The following is a 15,275-nucleotide window of genomic DNA, read 5'->3' as shown; positions in this document are numbered from 1 at the left end:
AAGTGATGCTGATACACTCCTCTGAAGGTGCTCATGTTTATGTGTAGAAGTGCTTTATCTGTGTTGGAAGCTACTTACATTTTAATGTGTTTTTATTGTTATTTCTGGGTTTTGGCAGTATGCCTCTGAAAACCAAACAAAGACCTTCTTTTGGATGCATAAACTGCAAGACTTTCCGTCTGTGTGTGAAAGATCCTTATTTTGATATGCCACTTAAGTTACATACATTTTGTCATCTTCAAATTTGTTTAAATACCTAATATCATAGAGCCTTTGGAAACTTAAGCAGGAGTGGCAGTTGTTGAGCAGAGAGGATTTGTGTGACAGCATCATCCTTAGGTGCAGCAAAGTCTAAGAACCTGCTGAATTCATAAAGTATAGTAAAACTAAAGCTAGCAAAATGTGGGTTTTAGTAAAAATCTCTGGGGCTTTTCAAATGCATGTTCTTTCACATTTTCTATTGAAGGTCCTCTGACTTTCATCTGAATTTTCTAGAGGTCCAAACTAGGGAACCTTTAGAATTTGCCCTAAGGTTCATTTGCTCAGCCAGAGTAGCTCTTTTTTTTTTTTTTTTTCTCCCACAGTTTTGTTTTGCTTTTCATATCTCTTTAGGTAGTTTGCTGTTTAGTTTGATATTAGGTATGGTTATGGCAAAATGCATGAAAGGTTGAGTTAATTTTTATTTTACGTAGGAGGCTGATAGGGTTATTATAGGCACTCTAATGGTTCTTGGTTATGTTTGGTACTAGGAGAAACATAGCAGAGTAATGACTAAATGTAAGTCATGATGGAATGGTGAGGTTTTCAGGGAAAATATAATTATTTCAGGGAAAAATATGAAATAAAATATATTTGTCATATTTGCACCAATCTCCATAATTACTAGTATTTCAAAATGGTATTTGTATCTAAAAGCCTATAGAAAATATCTCTGAGGCTCAACTTGGTCTTTAGTTTAGTTCTCGGAAAATTGCATAACCTTTTAGCGCTTTTAGCACCATTACTTTGTGAAGCGAAAAAAACAGAAATAGTGAACTAGCATTTGGAAGCTCCTTTTGTATTACCAAATTTGTCCTGCTGGACACAGTAGTGGCTGGTAATCTTGGTTCATTGCTATCAAGTTTCCATCGTGGAAACATTTAAGGAGGACTAGAACATCTCTGAAGGGTTTGATTGGGGAAAGGAAAGCATGTGAAGATGAGCAGAATTTCAGAATGTCCCAACATGAAAACTTTTGTAATTTGAGGCTAGGAGAGATGAGGTAGTAATCATCTCTCTAAAACAACCTCATGTCATTTTAAATTGGTATTATTCACATTCCTGGAAATAATTGTTTTAATTAGTGCTAACTAACAAAAAATGTAATATGTTCTCTGCTTTCAATACAAGAGAACATGAAAAAAAATAATGCATTTGAGCTCTGTTAATTTTTACTACTTTCTATAACATGAAGGAAAAGTGTTTGGTGAGGGTTTTCTCATATATTTGTTAATTTAAGGAATCATCAAGGTGATTTCTTAGTCCTGTTTTGTAATCCAGAGTATTTTTATGCTAAGGCCATTGGATGATCCAATAAATTTCAACATTTGTCTGAATTTAATGTGAACTCCCCGGAGTGGAACTTTTTGAATCAATAGGTTTTAGTGCTACTTACTTTTGAAAGAAATGGCACCAACCAGTAATGACAAGCTAGCAATAAAAGAAAAATGGCCTTTTTGGAGAGATTTCAAGAGAATAAGTGTTTTTACATCATTTGATATGTAATCATTTCAGAGACACTAGAACTACTTCACTAATGTTAGAGAGTCAAGAACAGAAAGCTAGTGAAATGTTTGCTCTATGTGAAATGTGAAATTGGAAAGATGTAAGGTTTTGCAAGGTGATCAAAGAAGCCATCAACAGTTAGATATAGTACTTAAAAAGTGAAATATGATAATGGAAAAATTCACACTTTAATTTAGGGAGTTCATTAACTTCTGACAATTGGAGTACCAATACAAAGAGAAGCAGTCTAAGAAGACTCTAAGCATCTGAGCTTTAGAAGCCTATGAATAGGCAACAACAACAAAAAATGTCCCATTGTATAGTCAGTTATTTGACTATGATTCTGTGATAAGGAAATGGCTTTCAGGACCAGCAGTTACTATATTTCTTTGAGGCATTGCTTGTGTGACAATAAATTATGCAGTCAGTGCAAAATATAGCATTGGACTAATCTTCAAATGTTGAGAGAGACTGCATTATTTCCTGTTACTAGAAAGTATAGGATATTGATAGTTTTTGTGATTCAGTTATTGTGATTCCCAATATTTAAAAAGCTTGTGCTATAAAAGAATGATGAAAGCTTCCAAGTTTCTGAGATTAACAGAATAGCAGTATTGGCCTAGACATGTGTTTTCCCTATTCTCTGTAACTTTAATTCAGTTTTAAGCAAATATGTAATTAAGAGCAAATTTGGACTTTGTAGGTGCAAGTCAGGGACTCGAAATGCTCATTGCAGCTAGTTCAAGACATTTCACTGTATTTGGAAAAGATTTATGGTTACTTTTTATTAGCTCTTATGATTTAAAAAAAATGGATGACTTTTACTCCTGGTTGCAATACGTGTCAGAATTAGTTATAAGAAAGAGTAGTGAATATATCATTTTAAAGATGTGCCTGGCTATTTCAAATATTCGCAACCATTGGTGTACAAGATGGGATGGGAAAGTTTTGCCCTCTGCAGCAAGGAAAGATATCTTTGTGTTTTCAGAAGTCTAGAATACCAAAGGAGAAAACCCTTTGCAGTGTCTTTCAACAGCAAACAGTTGGTAGTTGCAATAAATATTGCATGAAACCGCATACCAATGCAAGTCAGATTTTTTTTTTTTTGGAAGGTTTTCTTGGGAACTTTCTGGTTTATTTGATGATCTGTATGACCTTCTCAGGTAGAAACTTTCCTACCTCCAATCCTAAAAATTCTATTCTAAATTCCTGAATTCTTCAGTGCTAATTTTTTGTATACCTTGTGTATACCTTCCTTCTGTACCTTTACAGAATGTGGTGGGGATTCAGCTGGAAAGCTTTCTTAGCTGGTACTAAGTCTTCCTTTTATGGAATGTGTAGAAAAGCACATCCTTTTGTGCATATATAGGCTTCACCTCTTGGTGGTGGTGGTGATGACTGATAGCTGTAGAAAGCCAGTAAAATGGTCTATGTACTGTAACAGATGATAATTTTAGCCTTTGTCAACAACTTCTTATTGAAGATAGTCTTCAACATGTCTATGTTTTCCTAATAAGAGATGTAGCTTTATAAAATGAGTGGACCTGTACGCTAACACTTGCGCTCCTGTTGCAGCAGAGGTGCCTGTTTCTCACATAGTGAGCTTGTCCTCCTCTGTGTGTGGGGCTGCCAAGGCAGCATGTGACTGCACGACAGGGCGGGCAGGGACAGGATTTCAGAGGCTCGGGGAAGTCTTGGTCTTCGCACACTTAAGAGCAGCTCTGGCTGCAGAAACTCAGACCTACTCCCTTTCTTCATTTTCAGCCTGACAGTAGGTTGTGTTTTGGGATGGATTTTCACTAGTGTGTAGTCTTTGTCAAACAGCGCCACTTTGGATGCTGTGGTTTAAATTTTAAGCCAAGTATTGGCCACCCCAGGTAGCTGTACCCTGCGAGAGCCCTCCTCTGCTGCGGGCCCGCACTGGGCTCCTTTTGACCTGTCCCCATGAGCAGAGGGGGACACAGCCCCTGCCCGGCGCCTGTGGCGGTTGGTGCCCAGGGTGGGCCAAGGGGCAGCTCCTTCCAGAAGGTTCTGCAGGGCCAGGGCGGCGCGGGGGCCCCCGGGCCAGGCCTGGCTCCTGAGGATGGGCCATGGCATGGCCGGGCCAGGACTACCACGGTAAGCGGCTGTGTTCTTTCCACCTGCCCTGTGACAACAGCCTCCCGAGGGCTAATGTCAAGTGTATACTGTCCCCAGTGCCTCCTTTTGTCTGCCTGATGCATGTCCTTCAAAACCTGTTGACTTGTCTGGTCTTTTTTTTCCCTTTTATTATTTTTTAAATAACTCTAGTCATCTAGATTTTTTTTTCCTCCATCTCTTGTAAGAAATAGTATTGGGGAATTTACTATCTTTACTGTTTGGAAAAATTTACCAGCTTTAGGTTTTTTCTCAGGGAGATGTGTGTACCCCTTCACTTTGCTTTTTAAGTAGGTCTAACCTTTTTGGATATATAACCCTCAGCTTGCTGATTTTTCACTTCTTTCACCAGTCAATTTTCTACTGACCTTGCTTAGAAAATTACCTCTGTGAGTAAGTTCAGTGTTACTTAATTCCTTTTCTTTGAATGGGAGAACTTATAAAACTCACTCAAACAGGTAGTCCAGGTATACGGACTCCTCTTTCAGGTTGACCAGGATTGTAAATAAATGTAGTTGTCATGAGAGGCTTACCAAGTATCAGATTTGGGAAATCTAATACTGTATTGTTCTTTAAAATATTTAGAAATGCCTAGACTTCCCTCTCGGAGTGGAGATGGCAATAAGGAGGCTGATGTTAAGGTAAGGGAGGAAAAGGGGAAAAAACCCACAGATTTCATCTTGAAGCCAAGGTGTGTATTAACAGATTAAAAAATATATATACCCATAGGATTTCTACCTAACATTACTTCTGAGGAAAAACCCTCTGCATATGTCCAGTTTCATAATGATGCAGATATATAAACAAGGTGCAGAAGATCAATAAATGATATTGCACCTTCTGGTAGTAAATATATAAAGTGGAAGCATGGCGTAAGGAAATTTTTATATTAATAGTACTGGCATGCTATTCCTTTCTGTCTGTCTTTCTGTCTGTCTGTGTCTGTCTGTCTTTTTCCCCCTGGTGTCTTCATTGTAGGAAAGCTGATTAAGTCTTAGAGAAAGTGCAGTGAAAAGCCAGAAATATTATTTCAGAATTAGAAGGACAACCTTGTAGCAAGAAAACTTAGAGAAGCATATAAACTCATTTTTCATGCTATGGAACCACATGCGTTAACTTTGGATATAACTGATATATACCTAAGGCAAGTAGCATCACAGCTGTGAGACTAGTAATATTCATTTGCAATCTTGAAATCTGGATCTGAGTATTTTCTACAGATGTTCTGTATTAATGTATTACTACTTGAGAATTAAACACTTTTGAATTGAGATGAAGCTTCGTAATATTTGTTCTTTTCTAAGAGATGATAATGATAACCTATTCAATATATTTGGTATTCATTTGTCGAAAATATTTTCAACGGTGAAAGAGTTTCAGGCTTTGATATAACAATATGTTTGTCTTTGAAATTACTTCAGCATGCTAAGGAAACGAACTTCTGTTTTGTCCAACAAGTGTATGTTTTCTTTATTCTGTTTCTGTATTCCTAGTTGTTTGTATGTGATAGGGTAACTTTTTTGTTTAAAAAATATAAACTGTGCTTTTGTCACCAAATGGGCAGTATTGACGCTGCTTTAATGACTAACTTGTAAACAACGCTAAAGTGATAGGAGAGTCTTATAAGAGATGATAATTTAATGCACATGTTATCTTAAAATGCAGATTTGGACCTCCTGGAACAGCTTAATCAGTTGGGTATAAATAACAGTATTATAGATAAATGATAATTTTTCTTGGTCTGAGATGTCATTTCACAAGTGTATTTTGAAAATATACTTACATATTTGCTACAAAGTGACTTTTAAGAATCATTCCTACTATAGAAAACTAAGCAGCTTTCCAAGAAAAATGGAATTTTTATAGGGCCACCAGGTCAGTGCAGTTTTTGTATTTGAGACATAGCAGTCTTTCTTCTCTTGGCATCTCCCAGGTCTTCCTGCTATGATTTTTAGAATACTTCAAAGCAAGCAGTTTGTTATTTCATATTGGTTCCCTGTCAACAATCTAAGGTTAGCATTTACTCGTTGCTAAGATTTGTTGTATAGTCTGTAGACGTTTTACAGAGTATGTATGAGGAAAGATACAGGTTTTTTATATGTACCATATAATGTGCTTGACTTATTCAAGATTTTAAGTATTTTAAAGATTACAGAGTTTGATCTGCTCCATGCAGGACATTGATTAACGTATACAAGTGAAATCATGGCTATTCTTTGACAGTTGATGTTTTGACTCTATGTACAAGGGACAAAGACTCAAGAAAGGATGCTGTTTATCTGGTTGAGGTTTGCATCTGCAAACTGGATTTGCTCAGGCCTGTTTCCAGGACATTTTTATAGCATATAGATGTTAACATAAAATTGAAGGTGTGTTTCTTTTGTATGTATAATTTCTGTAGAACTTGAACATTTAATTTAGAAAAAAATTGTAGTAAGAACAAATATGTTTTCATGTAGTTCTTATACTTTTATCTTACTATTTTTACAAATATAGATAAATCTCCAAAGGTTAACTGTTACCCTACTTAATGGGTTTTTGTTAGTATCCTCACAAAAGTATCCAGGTTGGCAATTGCCATGAGGGTCTTTTCATTCTACAATGTTGTATCCTCACTGGGAGATAGAAAAGAAGAAAAAAAAAAAAAAAGGTATTTTCTCAACCATTTGAATAGTATGTCATTCATAATGCAGCTGCTTAAAAGCACATTTAACTCACTTGTGTTACAACTTGCCAGATAATATTGGCTTGTTTTTACCTTGTTCCATCTGTATCCGAGAACTCATCAAACTGCTGTGCACATGACTTACCATTAAAAAAAAAAAAAAATGCCCAATGTCCTTTTCAGAGTATTCCACTGGCTGTAGGCAGCAGTTCAGCATAAGGAAAATCTTCCAGCTGCCACTAGATAGCCTTATGTTACATAAGCACATAATCAACTTAACATTAAGAAACAAGGTAAGCAATTATCTGCTACAATTAGAGTGCTTACTCCATTTGAATTCAAAGCAAAGTGCCTAATTGACCCCATAGGAACCACATGTACTAGAAAAAAAATAACTGGATAATTGGTAGGCTCCTGATCTTTCTCTGCACTAGTTTGTAATATGTCTAGTATAGTTTAATATATCTTTAATAAATATCAGCTATCTAGTTACAAGTATATGGTTGCTGGATATGGTAGTTGATATTGCTAGCTAGACCTCCAGTCATATTTTGAAAAGTAAAGAAAATGTGAAAAGTTCTTGTTTGTGTATAGTCATAGCTGCTTATTTGTAAGACAAGATGGTGGGCTTATTTTTTAATTTGTTTTATATCTGAAAACAAAAGTCAAGTCAGCATCGCACATAATATTTCCATATTGTATGCTGCAAAGAAAATTGGACAGGGAATTGCCAGTTCTAGAGTGACTTCATGTGCATCCTTCTAGCCGTGTTTAATCTGCAGTTCTTAAATGCAGTTACATTTTACTTCTAAGATGTTGTCCTGTAGAATAATGTCTAAAACATTAAAGAGTAATTATTTCTAGAAAGCAAAAGTAAATGACTTTTCTCCATGAAATTGCCTCTCTTATTTATAGATGCAAGCTTCTTAAGGAGGGTAAAAAGTTGAAAGTATTAGGAGGTAACAGAAATAGCTCTGGTACGACATTGTACTGCTGATTTTTACTTTATCAACCAGGGCAGTTAACTTATCTGTAGTAATAGTCCTTGTGTTTTCACTATAGTTTGTGTATCTTGCCCCATTGTCTGTGCTTGCAGGACAGCTGATCCTGCCTGTAGGATATGTGTTTTGAATTGTGCAGAATGTAAGCAAAACCATTCAGAAACATTTACAAAAGTGATCATGTGATCTTCTGTAGAAGCCACACATGCCTTATTCCTTATGACTGTATATGTGTGATATGACTGAAGTAGAACTGTAGAACTTTGACTTATTTAAAAATATTTAAAAATAAGGAGAAAGCCCAAATTAAAACAGAAATCAATATCTTAAACTTTTTTCCTAAAATTTTCCTAGTGATAAAATAAAGAATAAAACAGAAGAATAAAAAACTGTACGATAGCATAAATGTCAGTGTGATCAGCCTTGTGATTACAAACACACTTGTAAATTAAAACTGACCTGATAGTCCATTACCTTTTATTAAATTGGTTTTAGATTTAGTACAGAATGACTTCTCACAAATCCATCTAAATTACAGATATTTGTCTGGAAGTTTATGCAACCAATGAGACTCATCTCCAAGATGTCTGGTCCAAGCTTCTGCTCAGCCTGTGGCCCATTTTAAAGCTCTGTTGAACCTAAGTCAGATCATATTGCTCAATAAATCTGTAATCTTTTGAGAAGATCTGTGAATGTTAAAGAATGATTCAAAGTACTGAATTGTTGTGGTCTTGTATTTTACAAATATCTGGTAAACAGGTTGTAGTATAGTAAAAGTACTGGTTATTCAACTTAATTTATTCGTTTGATGCAGGGATATAAAAAAAATACCCTGACAACTTAGGTTAAAACTCCTTATTGCTTTTCCTAACCCAGTTTTGAAGCAATTGAACCTTTGCAGTTGTGTTTTCTGTTCCTTGGCCTGCTTCCAGGGAATTGTAGTCAAACAGCAAGAGCCAGATTATTTGGTAGGGGTTGTTGGGTTCTGGGAATAGGTCAGCTTTCATGCTCAGTAAAACTCAGTCTTTAGAAAGAAAATGCGTCAATTAGACTGCTTTCAAAAAGATAACACTAAAAAAGGAAATAATTTATTAAAATTATTTGTTTTTGTAACAACTCTGCTTCTTTCCATTTCTTAAGGATATGTCTATGAAATATAAATATAATAAAATGTTGCAAAAGAAAGAATACCTAAAATATATAATTTCCCCCTCTTGTGTTTAGTTTCATATTTCAGTTTGTGTGTTTGTTAGCATGTCATCAGCCTGTTCTTTCCAATAACTTTCTGGTTTCCAGATTTTCTTTTGAGGCTTGCTCAGTTGAAGGAAACACTTCTCAGGTATCTTCCCTTTATTTAAAAGATGAAGATAAACTGCTGTAGAGAAAATCCATAAGCACGATGCTCTCTACTTGGTTCTTTAAGGACCCATAGGGCCTGTCATGTTCTCAAATGTATTTATGTTTTTTCAAGTTGAGTAAATGAAAGACGGTCTTTCCTGCCCAAATGGCCTTTGTCCCGAGTCATCCTATGATGGGGGTCCCTACTGTGTTGGGCGTGGGAGACTGCCAGCCTTGGCTAAGACGCTCTTCGCTAGCGTTGGTTTCCTTCAGGTCTCTTTGAAACAAAATGTCTTTAATCCTTCTCTGTTCTTTCTCTTCCCGTCCTCTCTCTTCTTATCTATGTATGTATTTATTTATTTGTATTGGCAAAGGGAAAGAATGGCAAAAGGAAACATGAGCTGCTACAGCTTGGGAAACAAGCTGCAGTTTATAACTCTTTTAAGATATAAGATAATGGTGTGGAGCATATCTATTTGGGGAGAAAGGAGGGAATGTTTTAGGTTGCTGGAGCCCCTAGAGAGATAGTTTTATAGTAAGAAGCGACTGTCTCACCACAAGGGATTAAGGGGACGATGTGTTGTAATTACTGGCCTCCTTCCCTTGCCACGTCAAAGAAATCACAGTAGTAAATCAAAGCCCAGAAGTAAGTGCCTTCTCATGCATTGTTGTGTATGTTTTTGGTGCTGAACACAAACCTGCTACATCAAAAGAGTGTTTAACCTCTTCTGTATCTCTGAATAACACAGACATGTGGAGGTTGAGATTACGTTTATCGTCTCATCCCAAACAAAACTACATAACCTCCTTTATCAGAATCCTTGCAGTTCAGAATATATTAATCTCAGTGTATAGTATGGTTCTAAACTTGATAGAAAAATCCTTTTCAACGCTATCTTGTCTGTCTTGGATAAAAGTCGTGGGATAGTTTTTGGGTGTTAAATATGAGTGCTACATCCATGTAGAGATAAAATGAGGTACACAGAGCATGAAAAGCTTTCAAAAGCATGTTCCCTATGCTGCATAATTATCCTGGCACCAATCCTGTAGCATTACTCAGGAGCTTGTTGCTGAGCTGTAGATGAATCCTACAGTGGGCTTACATTTTAAAGGGGGAAGTAGCCACATTTTTTACCAAAATAAAGTCAATCATATGTACCTGGCAAGTTCCAGGATGAATAAGAGTCTTCTCCTTAATGCTTTAAATCTCTGTCCACAGGTAAGGATTATCTATTGACTTCAGTCAACTTCACCTATTTGATGATCCAGTGTCTGCCCTGACTCCATAGGAAAGCTTTGGTTACTCCTCACCTAAACGTGTTTAACACTATAGCATCACAAATTGCACATGCAGCCAGAATGCAAAAGAGTATAAAGTCTGAGTATGCAAATACACTTTGAAAATAGATTGCCAAGAACAGCAATGAAGATTACTCCTATACAGCCCGGGGGGCTATTTAAATGTTGACTAAGTTACATGTTCAAAAATGGGGGAAAAAAGCAGGAACACAAAATATTACCTCCATGACTCCTTTATTTCATCCCCTTTTGAACAGAGGAAATAGAAGACTTCTGAGGAGTTTGGACTAGACTAGGTTACTGCTATATCTTTCCTAACAAAGAAACAAAATAGAATTTGTGACAGTGTTACAGGATCTGAAGGGAAGTAAAATAAGTGGTCAGGTATAAAGATTGGTTATATCTTGAGTTGGACTGTTAGTAACTTGACCCATTGACATAGATACTAGCCTGATAAAGCCCCACCTTATCTAGAACTCTTGGAATGTGTCATTTGAGATACCTGTCATTCAGTCAAGCTCTCTTGTTCAAGCAAGATCACCTAGAGCAGGCCAGGACCATGTTTAGGGCTGTGTCCAGTTGGGTTTTCAATATCTCCAAGTATGGAGATTCCACAAACTCTCTGGGTCTTCTCTTCCAGTGATTAACCACTCAAACATTTAAAAAGCTAGTTGTCATGTTAAAAAAGGAGTTCTAATATTTTAATTTCTGTTCATTGCTCTATGTCACTTCCTTTGGTGCTACTGAGAAGAGTCTGGCTTCATCTCTTATTTCCCCCATGATGTATTTATACACATTGATAAGATGCACCCCTACAAGCTGCTTTTACTCCTTTTTTCTTCTTTACCAACCCTGAACAGTCTCAACTTTCTCAACTGTGTGTATGTCAGATGCTCCAGTCCCTTATGTATGCCTATGCCTCTCTCACTGGGGAGTCAAGAGCTGGACCCTGCACTCCAGGTGTGGTGTCACCAGGGCCAGGCAGAAGGGAAGGATCACCTGCTTCGCTCTGCCACTGATGCTCTTCTCATTGCAGCTTCGTAAGGGTCCTGTCAGCCCGTTTCTCCAACCAGTCAAGGTCCACTTAACTAGCAGCCACGTCATCTGCAGTATCAACTGCTCCTCCCAGTTTTGTGATATCCACAAGCTTGCTGAGGGTGAACTCTGTCCCTTCATCCAGTTTAGTTTGTAGCACTAAGTAAGAACTGTCCATGGGTAAAACTGTTGGCTCGGCTTGCCTGTTACTATTAGTTTTTAAATAGTCAGAAGTCTCTGTTGAAATTGCTGAGAATTTCAGATACTCAGCAATTCTAATCATCAGGTCAAGCCTTAAGTTATAGACAGTTTCATTTTCCTGGCTCTCTCATCCACAGATAAATAACAGTTTCCACTTTCAGAATTTGAATTTAGAAAGGAAAAACTTTATGATTATTATTATTTTTATTTTTTATTTTTTTTTGTAAGTCAATGTACTGTATATGCTGCAACTACACCTGGCATTAAACTTAAGGATCTGTGTGTTCTTTTTAGCAGTTTTCCATGCTCAGTAGAATATTTATTAGCAGAGATCCTGGCTGAGAGATCCAGGCTCCAATTTGATAGTTCTGATCAAGAAATACTCAGTGCACTGATGTCTGACTACAAATATTTTGGGCATACAGTATCCATGTTGACCTTACTATGAGTTTCCTGGCTATAGTATAGTTTCCTGGTTAATGTTATAGCTATTCTATAAATATGGACTACACGATTATGTTGACCCGCCATTGCAGATTAACATCTAATGATGTACAGTGATTAAATATGTATTGAAAAGGCAATCTAAGTCTTCCTCAAATTTCTAATGTCAAGAAAAGTTCTCTCGGTGAATTATTGATGCCCTTTTGTCTAAAAGGTAACCTGGTCTACTCTGTTTCAGAAAGTAAAAGCTAAAAGTCTTGATGTATTGTAATTTTCAGTGATGGGTTAGTTGGATCCTGGATTTTTTCTGAATGTACTTACCCCAAGGAGTTTAATTACAGAAATACCTTTTCCTAGGTTTGACTATTAAGCACTGGCCATTTTGCCTTTTGCAGTTTGCTGTTTATTTATCTGGATGGTGTATGTTTGATGCTCTGAAAAAGAGCAGAACAGCTTTTCAGGTCTCTGTATGTATCTAAAGTCTGGGATTTACAGATTTTATTTATTTATTTATTTAGGAATAGTGGCTGATACTAGCTTCTAACTGTTTGATTAGTCAGTATAATATTTATACCTATTTCTTCTTTAATTATAGATTATAATTTTCTGAAATTTTGCTAAAGTTTCTCTGAACATGTATATGGCAAAAGAAATAGCTAGAATGTAAAAGAATTCTTTGTAAGAATATCTAAACAAATAATAGTAGAAACCATTATGAAAGTTTAGTTTTTAAAATATTTGACTGGTTGCTGTAACTGTGCTGGTTCTTGAAATAAATCTTTCGATGTTTATAAATTGCGAAATATTGTGAAATATTAATTGTACTTCATTTTATTCTGTTGCAAATCATTGCATTTCTGATCCTTGAGATTAAAAGTAAATAAAACTTCGTACATCAAAGAAACTGTCAAATATTTTATCTTGAGAGATTTTAAATTCCTTAAGTGCAGAAAAAACAAAATGTATTCCAAAAATTATTTTATTGGTGTCATAATTTTTTGTGTGTTATAAGTAGGTTTATTCATACTTCTGACATTAACGATCAATCAGAGATGATGAACATCTTTCATGACCCATGCCACTTACTAAGATTTTTTTTTTTTTTCCTTGGTATATATTGTATCTGGATTCAGATTTATGATCTTGAGGCCTTTTAGTTTTGGAATATTCAAAAGAAATTCATAATTAAATATAGGGTTCAAGCAGGCTATTTCATATCCAACAGCTGTATAATGGTAGGTAAAACTGCAAAATACAGTTTTGTGAGCTGGTACTTTAACCTATAGATGCCCATTTGGCTAAAATACTTAATCAAGTATGGCATTACTTTTTGGTATCAAAAGAACTAACTAATTATTTTTCATATCCTTTTATTAGTGTGTTAGAATTGTCCTGGAACACTGTTGTTTAATTAGGCAAACCTCAAGTTTGTTGAAACTCAAGTCAATTTTTTAAACAATGCCAGATGTTTCATGATTCATCTGTAGTTATGTCCTCTCTGATATCAAAGCAGATTTGTGTCTGTGTGTGTTTTATTCAGCAAATTAAATTTACATCACAGGAGATTAGGTGCTATTGCACAGTAAAAAGTCAGGAAATGCAGGAAAATACTAAATAACAATGTATTATTAATGACCAATTGTTCTGAACAAGTTATTTTAAAACTATAAATATAGGATTTGTTCAAGACAAAGTATGATCTTACTGAAATTGATGTGACTTTTTATAGCTCTCAAAAACAATCACATAAAAGACAAAGTGAAGTATATCATTTTTAATTGGTACCGCAGGATATGGCAAAATGTAATTACCCATCGTAAAATTTGACTATTAGTATTGTCATTTTGACTCATGTAAGGGTTTCTAAGCTGTTGACAAACATACCAGTAATGCAGCATAAATTTATAATTTGCATCTTACCTGTTCATTTCTGGAGGTGTTATGTAGGCTTATAAAATCTGGCAGCTCTTAGCCTGAGGAATAAGTTGGAGACCGGCTCAAGGGAGGAGGATGAAAGGGAGAAGTTAGAAAGATGATACCTGTACTAAAGAAAAGCAGTGCTAATTTTGCAGAGGATTTAGATATATCTTTATGTCTGTGAGAAATGAACAGATACTGCATCAGTCACACCACTTTCTGCAGCACACGCGTGATAGTTTGTTTTCTCTCTCTTGTGTATTTTAGGATATTTGCAGCTGATGAGTGTCCAATTCAGCTTAGCTATTGACATACAGAGAAAAAGCTGAGACTCAGATGGCTGTCTCTAAAATAGGCTTATTGCAGTGGTGAATCGGTATTTGGCAAAAAAAAAGAAAAAAAAAATACTAAAATGCTGAGTCTTTTACACAAAACCACTTATTTTGGTAATTTTAATAACAATACTTTCAATAATACTTCTGTAATTTATAACTGTAACTGTAACTTTAATAGTAGCTTTACAACTGTAAATTGTAACCGTATAAATATGGTGCCATCTGTAATAAGAATGTTGTTCTGGTATTCACTTTAGACATCTTTAACACTTAAAATATACTTTATTGCATAGCATTTGAGAAATTATGCCAAAGTTGACATAATGTCTTATAATCTGAGTTCTGACGGCACAATTTAACAAGATAAAACTGATTTTAATAACAAATTGTCAGATGCAGTGGAGTCTTTTAGTTGTTTCTTTAAGATCTTTAAAATGTAAAAATAGTAATTTTAAGTATTTTAGTTTGAAAAATAGCCAACATTTTTGTTCTTTTATGAGGTATTGCAAATGCAGTTATTTCCAGTGAAAAGAGTGAAGTAACCTGCGCTCTGTGAAGCATCTGTAAAGCTTTCTGATTTTGACTGGGAGTGCATGTAATTCTTAGAGCTGCTTGGTTGTCTTGAGAGAAATGTACTTGTTCTTGATGCCATCCAGCTTTCTTTAGCACCAGGAGAAGCTAAAAATTTTCACCAGAAACTCAAATTTCATCTGTTAGTCTGGAGCTACTTAGATATAAGCTTTATTTATAATTAATTTAAGTTCCAAGGCTGCCAAGTATTTGGCATCTCATGTAACACTTGTTCCTTATAGCTCCTCTTATCGCTTCTATTCACGTGTAGTTCATTTCTCATCTGCCTTTCTAATTGCAAGACAGATGTTTGAAAGGATTTCCATGTAGCACTTCTTGGCTGGGGCTGAGGAAGGCAAAGTTTCTCCCTACTGTATTTCATCTTTCAAATATATAGGCAGCAAGGAGCAAAATGTGGGACAATCATTACAGTTGGAAGAAGGAAATGAAGCAAAAGCATTTTTCCAGCTGTTCAGTAATTTGGGTATTTTGCATATCTAGCTTTTTGACATCACCCCAGTGTTTCCTTGAAACAAATTCAAGGTTAGATGTATGAAAAGGATGAGAGAC

At 35.7% G+C, this 15,275-nt stretch overlaps 1 protein-coding gene across 1 annotated transcript in view; it reads left to right on the top strand.

Moving 5' to 3' along the window:
- The first annotated feature begins 3,708 nt into the window (after positions 1 to 3,708).
- ATP11A (ATPase phospholipid transporting 11A) overlaps positions 3,709 to 15,275 on the top strand; it is a 76,339-nt gene continuing 64,772 nt past the window's right edge. Inside the window, exon 1 of the mRNA XM_088530055.1 lies at positions 3,709 to 3,882. Within this exon, the coding sequence (XP_088386181.1) occupies positions 3,709 to 3,882 (174 nt within the window). The remainder of the gene's footprint in view (positions 3,883 to 15,275) is intronic.

The sequence above is a fragment of the Tinamus guttatus genome, unplaced genomic scaffold (genome assembly GCF_059628265.1).
Source record: "Tinamus guttatus ecotype Peru unplaced genomic scaffold, ASM5962826v1 Tinamus_guttatus_pri_ptg000030l, whole genome shotgun sequence".
In the NCBI taxonomy this organism is placed as follows: Eukaryota; Metazoa; Chordata; class Aves; order Tinamiformes; family Tinamidae; genus Tinamus; species Tinamus guttatus.
The sequence above is the reverse complement of the archived record's forward strand: the minus strand, read 5'-3'. Positions and strand labels throughout refer to the sequence as shown.